This window comes from Nelumbo nucifera, chromosome 6 (assembly GCF_055504915.1).
Source record: "Nelumbo nucifera cultivar China Antique chromosome 6, China Antique-T2T, whole genome shotgun sequence".
Classification (NCBI taxonomy): domain Eukaryota; kingdom Viridiplantae; phylum Streptophyta; class Magnoliopsida; order Proteales; family Nelumbonaceae; genus Nelumbo; species Nelumbo nucifera.
Genome location: NC_142654.1, coordinates 13,276,395 through 13,292,747, shown reverse-complemented (window position 1 = coordinate 13,292,747; position 16,353 = coordinate 13,276,395). Strand labels below are relative to the sequence as shown.

Sequence of the window (16,353 nt, the reverse complement as noted above, 5' to 3'; positions counted from 1 at the left end):
CTTCTGCAAAATCTAAAGATTGCAATGATAATGACCAGACTTCTTTTTTGGAGATGTTCCTATATGGAAACCTCTTCTATTTCTTATATGCTTTATTCAGCCCTTATTCTTAATTTGTATATAGCATGAGTTGAAAGCAATGTTGCATGGGCTCTCCTAAATGGATGATGTGTCTGTGTTCAGACACACATTAGAGCCCGACACTCCACAGATTCCTGATGACACTTCTAAATAACATTTCCTTTTTATCTCCTAGCTTATTTGCATGGACTGTGCTGGTATTGGATTCATTATAGATGCTAATGACTGATCTGTTGTATTGTAGGAAGCAGCTGATATTAGTCCGTATAATAGGGGAAGGGAAAGCACTGTTTGGGGTGTTTTCTTAATGGTTGGTTATCTAGGGTATCAATTCAGAACTCTTTTCCCACTTGCTAGTATTGCAGTTTGTCCTTTGTTCATGGTCCCACATACCTTGCATGCTTGTCTGTCAGTTTTTTTGCTTGTTTTTTGTTTTCTTGACTGTCGTTATATTTCACTGATAATCGGTTCTCTTATAATCTGACTATATGTTTTTCTCTTGTTTAATTACTCTACTGATAATCAGAATTGTAGTTTGCCCTCTAATCATCATCATCATTGCAATATTGATTTTAATAATAATAGTAGTAGTGATAAACTAACAAATAGAATATGAATTATAGTCGCACAATGATCTCCCACTCATGGTTACTGAGTAAGCTTGTTAGAAAAAGTCTTACTTGGATGCTTTGTGAACCCTTTGGGATGATATTTGCAAGAATCAAACAAAAGTTGTGAGGATATGGGAGAATCTAAATTTGGTGGATTGGTCCTTCTTATTGGAGGTACTGAATAAACATGGCTTTGGGGAGAAATGGTGCAAGTGGATAATGGGATGTCTTCAAACTTGCCATTTCTCAATATTAATGAACGGGACAAATTTTTTCCCTAGCTTGCAGAGTTTTTCATAGAGGCTAATAGTGTGGAAGAAAGGACAGATTTTTAGGGGGGGGGGTAGAATATTACTAATTTAGTCTACTTTGACAAATCTGTAGTGTACTATCTTTCTATATTTAAGGTCCCACAGAAGGTAGGCAAAAAATTTGAAAAAATGATGAGGGATTTCCTGTGGGAACCAGGTGAGGGGAAAGAGGATCATTTGATTAATAAGGCAATGGTGTGTAGAAGTAAAAGGAAAAGAGGTTTGGGAATAGGGAGGATTGAAGTGAGGAACTCGGCTCTATTGGGGGAATGGTTGAGAATAGGGAGGATCATTTGATTACCACTAGATAGGGACAAACTATGGCAGCAGATTGTTAAGTATACTGTATACATGGATAATGAATGGGATGCTGGAATATCTGGTAGGGCTACTCATGCTTCCCTGTGGAAGACAATTCATTCCATAATTTTTGTCTTCCTTGTGTTAGGTATGATGTATGTTTACGTAACAATGCTAAATTTTGGGAACATGTTTTGGTTGAGTAGTCTTCTTTGAAAGAGCAACTAAGAAAATAACTGAAAATTTTATAAATTAGAAATATTAAGAGAACATTGCAAAGTTGGGGAAAGGATTATCCAACTACCTGTAAATCTTATGATTTGAAACCAATTACAACTTAGCCCAAAACAATTTGCAGCCTGTAAACCCCTTGCTATTTCTTTGAAAGAACAAACTTTCCTCTCTTTTTGCTATTTCTACCTATAAAGGAGACCCAGTGGTTAAGTTTGCAGTCCCTTCCTTTTCAAGCAATGGTTTTGATTGGGATTTGGGTTTTAGAAGGGGTATTAGGGAATATAAATGCCCTGGTGTTCTCAGCCTACTACAAATTCTTGAAAATGTTTTCTTGGGGCCTGATAACCAAATTTAGATTCCATCTCTCTCGGGCTCTTTTTCTTATAACTCATTCTTCAAGGGGTTATCCCACTTTGCTACCCCCTTGCAACTTTTTCCTGTAAAAAGGTCTGGTGTAGACCCATCCAACCTAAAGTTGTGCCTTCAACTTGGAGGTGTATCATAAGAAGATCAACACTTGCAATATGCTCCAAAAAGGAGGCCTAATAATTGCCTTTCCCCTCATTGGTGTGTCTTGTTCAAGGCTAATGGTCAAACCTGCTATCACCTACTAATCTCTTGTCCATTTATTGCTTGAATTTGGGATTGGTTTCTTTCTTTGTTTGGTTGCAGGTGTGCTTCTCCATCCAGTATGCCAAGCTTATTCTATCTCATTACCTTTATTGGGCCAAAGGAAAGAGGAAAGATAGTGTGGAGATGCACTAGGGCCACTTTATTTGAACAATTTGGGAAGAGAAAAATGCAAGAATTTTTCAAGGAGAAGAAAAACAAGGAAGCAATTGTTGAAATTGTATCTAATAGGGTGGCCCTTTCAGTGGAACACATGGAAATTCTCTTTTTGTACAGATGATACAATAAGAAAATGGAGAGTAGTGGTGGGTTTATGTAGAAGTTGGATATCCCTAGGGAAAGGATTTTTGAAACTAAACTTTGAGGGCAGAGTTCATGGTGTTATTGCAGCCATGTTTTCTGGGCCAATTGGTATAGGAGATTCTTTGAGGGCAGAGTTTATGGTGGTAATGGAAGTTGTGCAAATGGCAAGATGGTTGAATTTGGACAAATTGATCATTGAAAGTGATTCCAGATTGTTAGTTGGGTGGTTGGAAGGAGGAGAAGCAGCCTTTTGGGTATATATAAATGAAATTAAGAAAGAAGTTTAGATGGATGACTAGGGATATGGAAACGAAAATACAATGGGTGCATATAGGGGCCAATTGCATGGCTGATACATGTTTTGGGCAGATTTGTAAATTGTATAAAATGAAAGGGGAGAGGATGACAAGTATCTCTCAAGGGAAAGCTGTATACATGTACATTTTTCTACTTCTTGAATGTTGATAAAATTCATGGTTATTGATAAAAAACTGAATAAGAAATTTTGGGTTTTGGTGAAAAAAATAAAGAAAACGATGGACTTGGTACGACTTTTGAAGTTAATGAGTATGCATGGATGAATGATGGACTTGGGGGAATTTGAACTCTAGAGCACTCCCGAGGGTGACCTCTGATCATTGGCCTATCGTACTTTGTAAGGAGGAGGTGAGAAATGCGGGTCCCACTCCATTTAGATTTGAAAACATGTGGTCAAAACACCCGGGTTTCATTAAGTAGAAGATTGGTGGTCAGAGAGCAATCTAGTAGTGGAGTGGAATGGGATGCGGTTTCACAAAAAACTTTAATATCTAAAAGCAAGGATAAAGGAATGGAATCTATTAGAGTTTGGGAGACTGGAGGAAAGGAAGCAGAGTGTGATCACACAAATTGAAGATATGGGTAGCAAAGAAGGGAGAGGCAGCCTAACAGGAGAGGATAGGGAACAAGGATAGAAATTGCATAAACAATTAGAGGATTATATATTTCAGGAGGAAATAAGTTGGAGGCAGAAGCTGAGATGCAAATGGCTGAAAGAGGGGGACAAGAATACTAGGTTCTTTCATGTTTTGGCAAGTGGCAGAAGGAGAAGAAACTTTATTTCCAGTTTGGAGATTGAAGGGGTAAAAGTCACAAGTCAAAGAGAAATTGCAAGAGCATTTGCAGATCATTTTAGGCATATATTTAGAAGGCCTCTAAATAATAGGGTGTGGTTGGAAGGTTTGGAATGGCCAACTCTGAAGAGAGAGGATAGGGTGTGGTTGGAAAAGAAATTTGAGTTGGAAGAAGTAAAAGAGGCGGTTTTTTCAATGGATAGATCAAAGGCACCAGGCCTAGATGGTTTTACGATGGCTTTTTATCAGGATTGTTGGGTGATACTAAAAGATGACCTAATGTCGGTGTTTGATGAATTCCATACCAGAGGAGTAATTAACCCTGGGCTAAATTCCACTTTCATTGCTCTGGTACCCAAGAAAAGTGATGCAAGTCATCCGAAGGATTACAGGCCGACCAGTCTAGTCAATAGCCTCTATAAGGTCATCGCTAAGGTGTTGTCCTTTAGAATTAGGAAGGTGCTCCCAACAATCATAGCAAATAACCAAGGAGCCTTTGTAAAGGGGAGGTAGATAACAGATCAGATTCTTGTAGCAAATGAGGGTCTAGAGGATTTCAAGAGATCTAGGAGAAGAGGAGTGGTCAGTAAATTAGATCTGGAAAAGGCTTATGACTTGGTAGATTGGTCTTTCCTATTGGAGGTGATGATTAACTTTGGGTTTGGAGACATTTGGTGCAAATGGGTGATGGGTTGCATTAGGGATTGTCATTATTCCAATTTGGTGAATGGGACAGTGGTGGATTATTTCCCAGCTTTGAGAGGGATTAGACAAGGGGACTGTCCCCCTTTCCCCATTTTTGTTTACGTTGGTTGCAGAAGTGTTGGGGAGATTAATATCCAAAGCAGATTCTAGGAATTTAATAAGAGGATGGAGAGTTGGAAGAGAAAACATACCACTCACACACCTACAATTTGCAGATGACACAATTCTGTTTTGTGAAGGAGGGGATATCAATAGGATTAGAAACCTGAAGCTCACTATACAACTTTTTGAGCAAATGTCAAACCTTAGAGTGAACTTTGAGAAAAGTTGTATAGTTGGAGTCAATATGGGGGAGGGGGAGGTTTGTGAGTGTGCAGACATCTTGGGGTGTGTAGAATCTAATTGGCCCTTAAACTACCTTGGTTTACCATTGGGAGAGATGGGTGAATTTTGGGCCCCTATTGTGGAGAGGTTTGAAAAAAGACTTGCCAACTGAAAGAAAAATTATTTATCTCTTGGAGGGAGAATCACTTTAATTAGGTCTACTCTTGCTAACCTTCATGTCTATTTTTTATCAGTCTTTAAGATTCTGGCTAAGGTGGCTAGTAGGCTGGAAAAACTAATGAGAGACTTTCTTTGGGAGCCGGGGGAGGAGAAGAAGGATCATAGGGTCAGGTGGGAGGTGGTATGTAGGTGTAAGAAGGATGGGGGTTTGGGAATTGGGAATATAAGGATTAGGAACTTAGCACTACTAGGGAAATGGCTATGGAGATTTTCATTGGAGAAAGAAAGATTGTGGGTTAAGATAGTGGGAAGTATACATGGGCTAGCAGACAATGGATGGGACTTTGGGATCCTAGCAAGGACTACAAGAGCTTCTCCTTGGAAAGCTGTTCAAGCCATTTTTCCCTTGTTCTCTCCATGGGTCAGGTATGATTTGCACTCAGGTAATCTCATTAAATTTTGGGAACATGTATGGGTTGGGGACTCCTCTTTGAAAGATCAATTTCCAGGCCTCTTTGCTATCTCTACCCTTAAAAATGAACCAGTTTCCTCTTTCCTTGTACCTTCTAATTCACCTTCTGGGTTCGGATGGAACTTGAGCTTGAGAAGAAATGTCAGGGACACAGAGTTAGCTTGCATTTTAGCCTTATTATCCATTCTTGAAGGGGTCTTCATCGAGCCATTGAAGTCAGATAATAGAATATGGACCTATACCTCCAAAGGTTGGGAGCTTCTGTTGGGAAGCCTTCTTGGAAAGAGTTAATACAGGGGATCTACTTCAAAGAAAAAGACCCAATAGTTGTTTGTCTCCTCATTGGTGTGTCCTCTGTAAATCTAATGGTGAGTCTGGATACCACTTACTAATTTCTTGTCAGTTTGTTAAAGTCATTTGGGAATGGTTTACTTCTTTGTTTAGATGCAGGTGGACTCCCCCTTTGAATGCAAAGCTTATTTGCTTCCATGCCTAATTGGTCAACCAAAAGGGCCAAGATCATGTGGAGATGTGGTATGGCTGCAGTGTATTGGACTGTTTGGGAGGAGAGAAATTCAAGGTTATTTTCAAATAAGGAGAGAAGTTTGGAAGTAATCCTAGAGACTATCCACATTAGGGTGATACACTGGTTGAAAACCTTGGAATTGTTTGCAGTGTTCTCAATTGATGAGATGATCAGAAAGTGGAAGGAGATTGCAGAGTCAATCTCAATCAAGAAGACCTCAAATTCCTGCTGGACACCTCCACCTCATGGGTTTACCAAACTGAATTTTGATGGCAGCAGCATGGGCAATCCAGGGCCCTCCGGAGTGGGGGGAGTGATAAGAGATGAAAAAGGGAATTTGTTAGCTATGTATTCTGGTCCAATTGGGGTGGGAGATTCCTTGAGGGCTGAGATCCTAGGAGCTCTTGAAGGGATACAAAGGGCCAAGGAAATGAACATTAAAGAGTTGATCATAGAAGGTGATTCTGAAATTGTAGTGAATTGGCTAAAAGAGGACAGTTCTATGCTCTGGAAATACAACAATGAAAAGAGGAAGTTCAAGTGGCTTACCAAGGATAATGAAATTCGTTGTACATGGATAGAGAGAAGTGCAAATGCACTGGCAGATGGTCTAGCTAGGCAAGGGGTGAACAGAAACTCTAATTTTTGGGCTGTTTTGTAATTGATACATGGTTAGGGGTTTATAGAGTAATAGGGAGTAAGATTCTTTAGCTCCTTACCTTGTAACTCTGATTTTTCTAATTATTAATAAAATTCATTGTTATTGATAAAAAAAAAAGAAGGATGTGGAGGGTGGAGGGTGACTGCCAAACAGTGATATATTGGTTACAGAAACTGGAAGACATTCCATGGAGTTTCAGGTCATTGGTTAGACTGGTTTAATTCCTAGGTTACTGACTAAATAGCTCATTCAATTGAGTGCCTAGAAGTGGAAATTCTATGGCTGAGTCGTTGGCTAGAGTGGGGGTAGTAAGAGATAATGTTGAGTGGGGATGTCCAGGGCTGGGCATCAATCCATAAAGCTGTCCTTAGTGGGTCGTTGTTTACCTGTATTGTTTTGTAATGGATTTGTAGTTGTACTTTTACGCCTGCTGTCTCTTGTGGGTGGTTAGGCGAACTCTTTTCATGTAATGAAATGGTTTTTTGTTCTTATCAGAAAAAGAAAAATTAAGAAAATATTACTTGGATCAATTCTAGCCCTTAGAGAATGTTGAATGGACAACTTTTGATGAAGAATTCATGGCTCTTTTAATGATTTAAAAGGCACGACTCAGGTGCTTAGGCACATAGGAAAGACACATTTCAAGACCTGTGCCTCACTTAAGCGTAGGCTTGGCCACTTTATAGAGGCACTCGCTTGGCCTGCATTGTACCTTAGTCTAGGTGTGCACCTCAGTTAAATTCAATGTTTTAAAAGAACAAGGCGCAAGGTGAGGCACACACATTTTCAAAGGAAGGTGCAAAAATGCAAAAAGTGCCAAACAAAATAAAAATGAAAAAATTCAAAAAATAATAAAAAAATAAAATATTAAATATAATACTAATTAAAAATATAATCTTAAATTTTAAAATAAATGTTTTAAAAACCTATTGTCTAAAAGTAAAATACATTAACATAATCTGTAAAACATATTCAAATGAAAATTTAAAAATAAAATGAAACATATAAAACATATTCAAGCATGCAAAGCCCTCAATGTCATTTTTCTCCCAATTGCATTACTTCAAATAGCTTACGTTATGTAAAACATTTTGCATTCCTAATTCTATGAGCCATCTTTTACCAAGTCCCTTGAAGCAAGCCCAAACAAGTCCATGCTAGGGTCTTAGATTCTTAATCCATATGAAAAAATGATTTTATAATCTTAATTGCCTTTTAAGAAGATATTTTATTAGGATGAATGAATGAACAACATTAGCAAATAGGGGTTCTGGGAGCTTTGGTGAGCAAAGCTTGCTTGTGCGCCTTTCAAATCATTGGTTAAATTGTGCACTTTTTGATTTTTTTAAGTACAGTGACTGGGCTTGGGGCTCCACTGCTGAAGCTCCAACCAAACCCCTTGAGGCAAGCAGAAAACAAGTCCATGTTAGGGTCTTAAATTCTTAATCCATACTTAAAGACTTGGGTGTAGGCGAGCATCTGGTGTTCCAAGGACCCTTCTATTTGCCACTGTTCATTCATTCTTCCCATAGTTGTCAAGGTGATGCCTAGGCGACAAGGCGCCCTTTGAGGCTCGCCTCGCCTAATCGCCTAACAATTTTCTACTTCCTACTATAAAATACTTTTTTATTCATTCTTTTTTGAGATTATTTTTTTTTTGATCAATAACACTTTCATTAATTCATCAGTAGAAAATTTACAAGTGGAAGACAAACACACTTATCTTCCAAGAGTCACAAAGAGCTTCAAGAAAGGAAAAAAGAAAATACAAAGACACTAACGTTACAGCTTAGCCCAAAACAAGGAATCCCTTTCTGCCCCTTGTTTAGCTAAACCGTCAGCTAGGGAATTAGCTGATCTTTTAATCCAACATGTCTTAACTTCCATCTCCCGCACCAGCCACTTGAATTTCCTCTTCTCATTATTTCTTTTTTGAGATTATAATTATAAAATAGACGTTTTTAAACTAAAATAATCATTGTGTGTTTATATACTAATTTCTTTTTATTATTTTCTTATTTATTAGGGTTTAATCAACATAAACATTGCTAAATGCTGTGTTGAACCCTCAAAGACTTAAACCAATAAGTAAGGAAGAACTAAAAATTTTATCTAATCAGCACATTTTCGTCTTCCATATATTCTTCTTCTACTTCTTCTTCTTCTACTACTACTACTACCAATACTTTTTATAAAGGGAATCCAAGGTCCCAATTTGTCGACAAAGGGGTATACGGGGGCAAAATAAAGGAAGACACAGGTTCTTTTTTATAAAGGGAAATAGAGAAGAGAGAAGGGATCAGATCCTTAAGGGGCAAATTTCCCACCCAAGTGTATTCCTAGAAAAAGAGTACGAGTCCCAGAGCAAGCATCATACCTTACAAAGCGTAGGAACTGTAGGATGCCATGAATTGCCTTCCAAGGTGTTGCAAGAGTTGCCTGTCTGGATACCCCTGCATCCCAACCTTTTCCGGAATAGCCATGGATACTTGCCACCACTTCATGCCATATCCTCTCCCTCTCTAAAGGCCACCTCCACAACCACTTACCTAGAAGGGCTACATTCTTGAAGGTGATATTCCCTATTCCTAATCCTCTTTCCTCCTTACTTCGACTAACTATCTCCCATCTAACCGGGTGATCCTTCTTCTCTTGCCACGGCTCCCACAAGAAGTCCCTCATCATTTTCTCTAACCTCTTAGCTTCCCTAGCAAGAATCTTAAAGGCAGACAAAAAGTAGACCGACAGATTAGCAAGTGTGGATTTGATCAAAGTCACTCTACCACCCACAGAGATATAATTCTTTTTCCAGCTTGCCAACTTCTTACCAAACTTTTCCACAACAGGGATCCAAAAGCGGCTTTCCTTTGGGTTACCTCCTAGGGGAAGACCTAGATAAGTTAAGGGCCAGGAAGAGGTGGAGCACTCTAAGCAACCTGCAATAGCCTCTATTTCTTGAGCATCCATATTGACTCCCACTACAGAACTTTTTTCAAAGTTGATTTTTAGATTTGAGGCCTTTTCAAAAAAATTAATTAAATTCTTAAGGTTCCCAACCTTCCTCAAATCGCTTCCTTCACAAAAGATTATAGTATCATCTGCAAACTAAAGGTGAGTCACAGGCACACTATTTCTTCCTATTCTCCAACCACTCACAACCTCCTCCCTGTCTGCTTTTGATATCAATCTACTTAACACATCAGCAACAAGAGTGAATAAAAAGGGGGAGAGTGGATCACCTTGTCTTAGGCCTCTACAATTTGGGAAGAAATCCTTAACTACTACATTGGCAAGGATAGAATAATGGCAAGAAGTGAGACAACCCTTGATCCACTTGCACCATCTTTCCCCAAATCCACACTTACTTAGCACCTCTAAGAGGAAGCTCCAGTCCACTAGGCTTTTTCAAGATCCAATTTGCAAACAAAGCCCTTCTTACCTGATCTCTTCATCTCCTCCACACATTCATTAGCTATCAAAATCTGATCTACTATTTGTCTGCCTTGTACAAACGCACCTTGAGCTTGACTAATTAGAGAGGGAAGTACCACTTTAATCCTTAAGGATAAGACCTTAGCCAAAATTTTGTAAACACTAGTCACCAAGCTGATTGGTTTGAAGTCCTTAGGATGTTTAGCGACAGCCTTCTTGGGAACAAGAGCTACAAAAGTAGCATTGACTCCATGGCTAACAACATGATTATCCTCAAACTCCCTGAAGACCTCAAATAAATCATTTTTAACTATGTCCCAACAATCTTGATAAAAGGCCATCGTGAATCCACCTGGCCCAGGAGCCTTAGATCTATCCATTAGGAAAACTGCTTGTCTGATCTCTTCCTCAAAATTTCTTTCCAGCCATCCCCTCTCCCTCTCAAAAAGACGTAGCCAATCTAGACCACCCACTTCCACCCTACAATCAAGAGGTCTTCTCAGAATTGACTTAAAATGATCTACAAAGCATCTGGATATCTCTTCTTGAGAGGAGATTTCCTCTCCATCAATCTCAAGTTGTCCTACAAAATTTTTCTTCCTCCTCCCATTGGCCATCGCATGAAAAAATTTTGTGTTCCCATCTCCTTCCTTGATCCATTTAAACCTTGATTTTTGCCTCCATGAAATCTCTTCTCGCAGCAGGACCTCTTCTAATTCCTTCTTTAAATTCCATTTCAACTCCTGTTCTTGTGCATTCATAGTCCTTTGGGATTCCTTTTTGTCCAATTCTTCAATCTGAGTCAACAAGGAAGATTTTAAATCCTCTAACCTCCCAAATTGTTCCCTATTCCAGGCTTTCAATTTTGTCCTCAAGTTCCTTAGTTTTCTATGAAAACTAACTCCTTTCCACTTCACCCCCCTTAGCTCTTCACTCCACCAACTCTCAATATTTTTTACAAAGTCTGGGTGAGTCAACCACATATTCTCAAATCTAAAGGGTCTAGGTCCAGAGTCTAATGGTTCCTTTCCTAATTGAATAGGGCAGATCCGAAGTAACTCTAGGTAACCCTTTAGCCATCAACCCCCTCCATTGATTCTCCCAGGCTTCATTGAACAAGAATCTATCTAGCTTCGAACATGTTGGGTTCTCCTGAAAGTTGGACCAGGTAAATTTGGCTTGCAAAAGAGGAATCTCCTTCAGCTCACAAGAGTTAATAAAATCATTGAATTTCCTCATGCTAGTAGTGATGGATTGATGAGGGTTATTTGACTCTGTTGTGAACTGAATAACATTGAAATCTCCACCTAAGCACCAAGGACCTTCTCATAACCCTTGAATGCCATACAACTCGTCCCACAATTCATTCCTCTCTCTACTAATTCCTCAACTGCTTCTACCACATCTTCTTTCCACAAGGTAATTATCCCCCCTGAAGCTCCCCAAGAGGGAGTTGAAGCCCAACTAATCCCTCTTGATTTCCACACACTTCTAGCCCACCTTCTATCCATCCCTTCTAATTTTGTCTCTTGTAGCATAACCACATCAGGCCTTTCCCTTCTAAGCATCTCTTTTATTAGTCTTCTCTTCCTTGCACTTCCTAAGCCCCTCATATTCCAGCTTATGATTTTCATTAGGAAATAGTAGAACTCCCTCCCAAACACCCTTACCCCCCTTTACTTGAGACCCTTTCTTCTCTCCCCTCGGCCATTAAACTCAATATCACCCTCAATATCTGAGATTAGCCTTTCCACCTCTGGTCTTTTCTTTGTTTTCCTACTTTTATCTACTCCAGCACTTCCAAAACTCTCTCTATTCCCCTCCTTCTGTTCCAATTTTGTAGGGGTAACCTCCATTTGCTCTCCTTTCTCTTTATAATCCTCCAAGAGAGCACAAATTCGCTCCCATATTCTCTCTAATTCTTCTTCCTGCTTCCTTTTTGATAAAGACTCCCCCTCCTCTTCTCCACAACCCTTAGCCACATTCCCACTCTCCCCTCCATTGGCCATTCCTTCTGGCTGAGAGGCCGAAGTACCTGTTACAGGCATAGGACCCTTGTTAGTACCAGAAAACAAATCCACAGGCGTACCTGACTCAAAGGGAACTGGCAGAGTGGGAACAGGAGCAGAATGTGCTATCGGAGGTATTGAATCTAGGTCTGGTTCCCCTGATTGATTGATCTTTGGAAGTTGTTTAGGTTCAATCAAGTCTGTGTTAACCAATGCAGCCGAAGCTACCTTTGAGGGTTGCCCCCTAACCGTTGATTCTGCGTGGAACGACAGTAATGAGTTCTGATCCCCTAGATAGATAACCTGAGCATGTTGCAGTCCACAAGTGGATTTGTTTGTTGGAGTAGATGTCCCCTGTGCAACTTCCATAACAGCCGTTGAACCCAAACAAACTTTATGTGAAGTACATCCTGGCGGGGGGGAGGGAGCTGCCGCTTGAAATCCTAACAAAGAGCCACAACCGTCTTCCTCTAGGAATAGCACTTCAGTGTTTAGACTGTCATCTTCAAATGGGTCCTTTGTTTGAGAGAGGTCGATGCTGCCAAGGCTCAAAGTATCCTCAGTTTCAGAATCCGAAACATAGCAATCCTCCTCATCAGACGAGAGATTCAGGTTACATTTCTCTGAATTGCTGCTTTTGACAGAGCGCGGATTATGACGATCAGGAGAAAATTGCTGAGCTCTTTTCACTGGACGCCACTGTAGAGAGCTAGCCGACTGAGAAGGCATCTTCGAAACAGCGGCCTGGGAAGAGCTCTTCTCAGAAGTCGAAGAGCTTGAGGAAGACGACAATAGACGGTTTCTGTCGTCTACCTTAGTAATAACCCCAGTCACGTGCCTCTTTAAAGGCTCATGCGGCTTTTTAAATGACTGGGTCGGGCCTGCTGACCCATTTGGGCCTTTATTAACAACAGTATCATTCCACATGGGCTTTGGCTTTGGCCCATTCTTAATAAACCGCGACTTCACATGACTTTTAAAAGGGTCACGCACGCCCAGCCCCAGGCTCAGTTTGGTTTTACCAGGTCTAGGTTCAGTTCTTCCCTGGACCAACCCCTTTTCCTTGTTTAAGAAATTCACTGCTTCCACACGCATAAGACCCATCCCCTGAATTCTACCTTCTTGTTTCTCCAACATTTGTTTTTCCATTTTAGTGAAAGTGCCTTTCTTGTTTGAATCATCCAATCCTTTCTTGCCACGCAGTTCTTCTTCTTCAACCTTCTCATCTCCCTCCCTACGAGCCTCTTTCCAAATCACAGATTCAACAGATGAAGCCAGCCACACTGAGTAACATTGTCCTTCAACTAGCACCTCTATCTTCCGAGGAATCTCCTCAGGTTTTACTCCATTCAATTAAATGGAAGCTGAAAAAAGGTCTCCCCAAAAGACACCCCCTAGTGATCCTCCACACATCAGAGCAATGGTTTCAGCAGTTTCTTGCTTCCACAAGTGAAAGGGAAGGCCTAAGAGACGCACCAGCACTCCATCTTCAACAAAGAAATCTTTGGCGTTTGATCCCGGACACCATCTTGATAATGTGAGATTTCCAAGTTCAGCTTGGATATTTAATGCCTCAATTTCTACTCTCTTCTCAAGCAAGTCCAGCAAAGCCTTGTCTTTCTCAAAAGGTGTTAAAATAAACGTACTCTTCAACTTCAAGCTTGCTGTTAACAGATCTGCAACTTTCCTCCAGTCTAGAATGTGAGCTGAAGCTTTAACTATCGGTTTACTTTCCCAATCTCCTCTCTGTATGTTTACTCCCATTCTGTATTTACCTGCCCCAGCTGTCACTATAAGAGTCTCTTGCTTATTATTGCTCACCGAACTAGTAGAACTGCTTATCTTCCTTTTTACTGTTACTCCTCTTTTAGCACCCAAACGTTGCAGCAGTTCACATAAGACCCCATGAACTGCCTTCCAGCCCTGACTCTTCCTTCCCTCTGGTAAACAGACCATCTGCTTCCTACCCTTGCCAAAAAATTCTGTCCAAGAAATAAAAGAACCTTTAGAGTTTCTCTTACACTCTACAACAAACCTTCTTCCAGTTTCTGAGAGAAACTCTTTCCAGCTATTTTGTTTGCCTTTGTTACTTGCACCTTCCACAAACTCCTTGAACCCTTCAATTATCCCCAAACCTTCTAACAGCACCATCCCTCTCTTTGCTTCCCTGATTTTCAAGCTCAGCTGACCATTTAATCTCAGTTCCTCAAATAGAAGCTCCTTAGCTTCAATCTTCAGAGTTTTTTTCCAATGGCCTACCTCCACAAACTCTCCCATAGCTTCAATAAGCATCTGCACTTCAGACTCTGCCAGATGGGAGCCAAACTTTGGAAGTCCAGTTTTCCTAATAAAAGACATTTTTAAAAGATAAGGAACAATAAGTGAATTATAAAACCAATTTTTTAAGTATGAATTAGGAATTTAATACCCTAGCATGGAATTGTTTGGGCTTGCCTCTTTTTTTTTTTGCATTTTCATGCATTTTTTAATTATTTTTTAAAAATATTGCACCTTGCTTGTGCATTCCTCACTTTGTGCCTTGGACACTTTTTTTTGCGCTTTGTGCTTTTAAAACACTGGGCTGTTTATAGTTGTAATGGCTGCTTGCAAGTTTAAAAAGAAAAAAATTAATTCACTCTGTGACATGGGAATCATTCCTACTGTCTAAAAATACAAAAATACATAAAAATTTCAGAACTTCCTATATGGCCATTTTTTACCACTTTCCTGCATCAATGGCATGTTTGGTCCTTCAGTTCATTGTAGTCCTACACCTTATCTAATATTGGAAATTTCCCTGAGTGACATTAGTGACCGTCAAGTTTATTTAGTTTGAAAAAGGCCCACAAAAAAGAAAGGTTCTTTTGGGGAGAGATAAGAGGTTTTTATCTCTCATTGACTGCATTCTTCTATTTGTAATCAGTATTTACCTTTTCTCAATAAAAATCATGGTTATTGATCCAAAAAAAGACCCACAGAAAAGAGTTTATTCTCAGACAAGTGGCAACGGTTCTCAAGCTGAAAATTTCCCATGGGTAGACTAGTATAGGGCACAGGGGGGAACGTGGGGCCTTTTGCATTCCTAAGTTCTCTAGGCTTCTTTTCTAGATGACTAAACTAACAGACCTTTTTTTTTTGATGAATGACTAAACTAACAGACCTTTTCTTTATGTATATACACAGGTGTACTATATTATTTTACCTGGAATATATTGACTTAAATGCACTTGAGCCACTAGCAATAATATTTAGCATTTTTTTTTTTGCAAATGTATGTATTTACTATTTTGTTTCTTACGAAGTATCTATTTGATATATTACTTTATAGTTACTATAAAAATTACTTTATAGTTATTGATAAAATCAGTTATGGAAATTACTGCAAACAGAGTATCAGATGCATTAGCTAAACAGGGAGTAGATAGGTAAAGTTTTTTCTGGGCATACTTGTAAACGATATTACTGATGGGAATTGGATCTGTCAACAGTTGTACTAAGTTTAGATCTTTAATTATTAATGAAGCCCTTTTGCTGATAAAAAAAAGTTATGGAAGTTCCAGTTTATAAGAATTGTTTATAGGGGATGCCTTTAGAGAGATGCCTTGGGTACTAAGTTTGTAAAGTTATTCTGGGCCAGGTGGTGGTGAAAATTCTTTGCATGCTGAGTTCTCTTTGCAAGATCTCATACTTGCTTTTGCATCCTTGTGGTCTGGTTTCATTATAGGCGTTCATTGGATGGATGATATTCTTAGTGGCAGGCCCATGGATTTCATTTGCCAAATTAGAGAAGCGAAGTCATTGGTCTCTAGACCAAACAGCTTATTCAACTGGTCCCTAGATTAGCCGATGATATTGCCGCTCTGTGAGTAACAAAAACCTCTCTTAAATGGGAAATACCAGGTCCTGGAGTCCTTTAATGAAGAAGTCCTCCTTTCTTTGTTCTTACATCTTCAATAAAATCCTTTAACCATAGTTGCTGATTTAAAAAACTCCAATTTAGATAAGTATTTAGGTACACAAGTTGGAATGCTTCACATCTTTACATGTTTTATTTCAGTTGTGGTAAGTGGAAATCTGTTTTAGAAACATTAAAGTGTATCTAAGAGCTACACATGCACACATGCTGCAAACATGGTACTTCCTTATGGCCTAGCTACATGCACAAACACATGGATGAATTACATCAATTTCCATTTTTGGTGCCTTATGAATTCATCATCATCATCTAAGTCTTATCCCAACTAGATGGGGTTAGCTATATGAACCCTTTCACCATCATGTTCTGTTTAATGCGATATCTATTATTAAATTATTAGTGCTTAAATCATTTTTTATTATTTTGACACATGTCCTTTTTGGTACCTCATGAATTGATTTACTCATAAATATTGCTGTTATTTGTGTTCCTTTTACTACTCATGTCATATTTTGGGGAAGTGTGAAATTTTGCCTTTTAATTTCT

General features: G+C 39.3%; 1 protein-coding gene across 12 annotated transcripts in view; it reads left to right on the top strand.

Moving 5' to 3' along the window:
* The window catches only part of LOC104588764 (UDP-galactose/UDP-glucose transporter 5B), a 38,496-nt gene that overhangs the window by 11,117 nt on the left and 11,026 nt on the right, over positions 1-16,353 (top strand). For all 12 annotated transcript variants that reach the window (XM_010246852.3, XM_010246839.3, XM_088889593.1 and 9 more), the window contains one exon: positions 326-405. In XM_010246852.3, the coding sequence (XP_010245154.1) occupies positions 326-405 (80 nt within the window). The remainder of the gene's footprint in view (positions 1-325; positions 406-16,353) is intronic.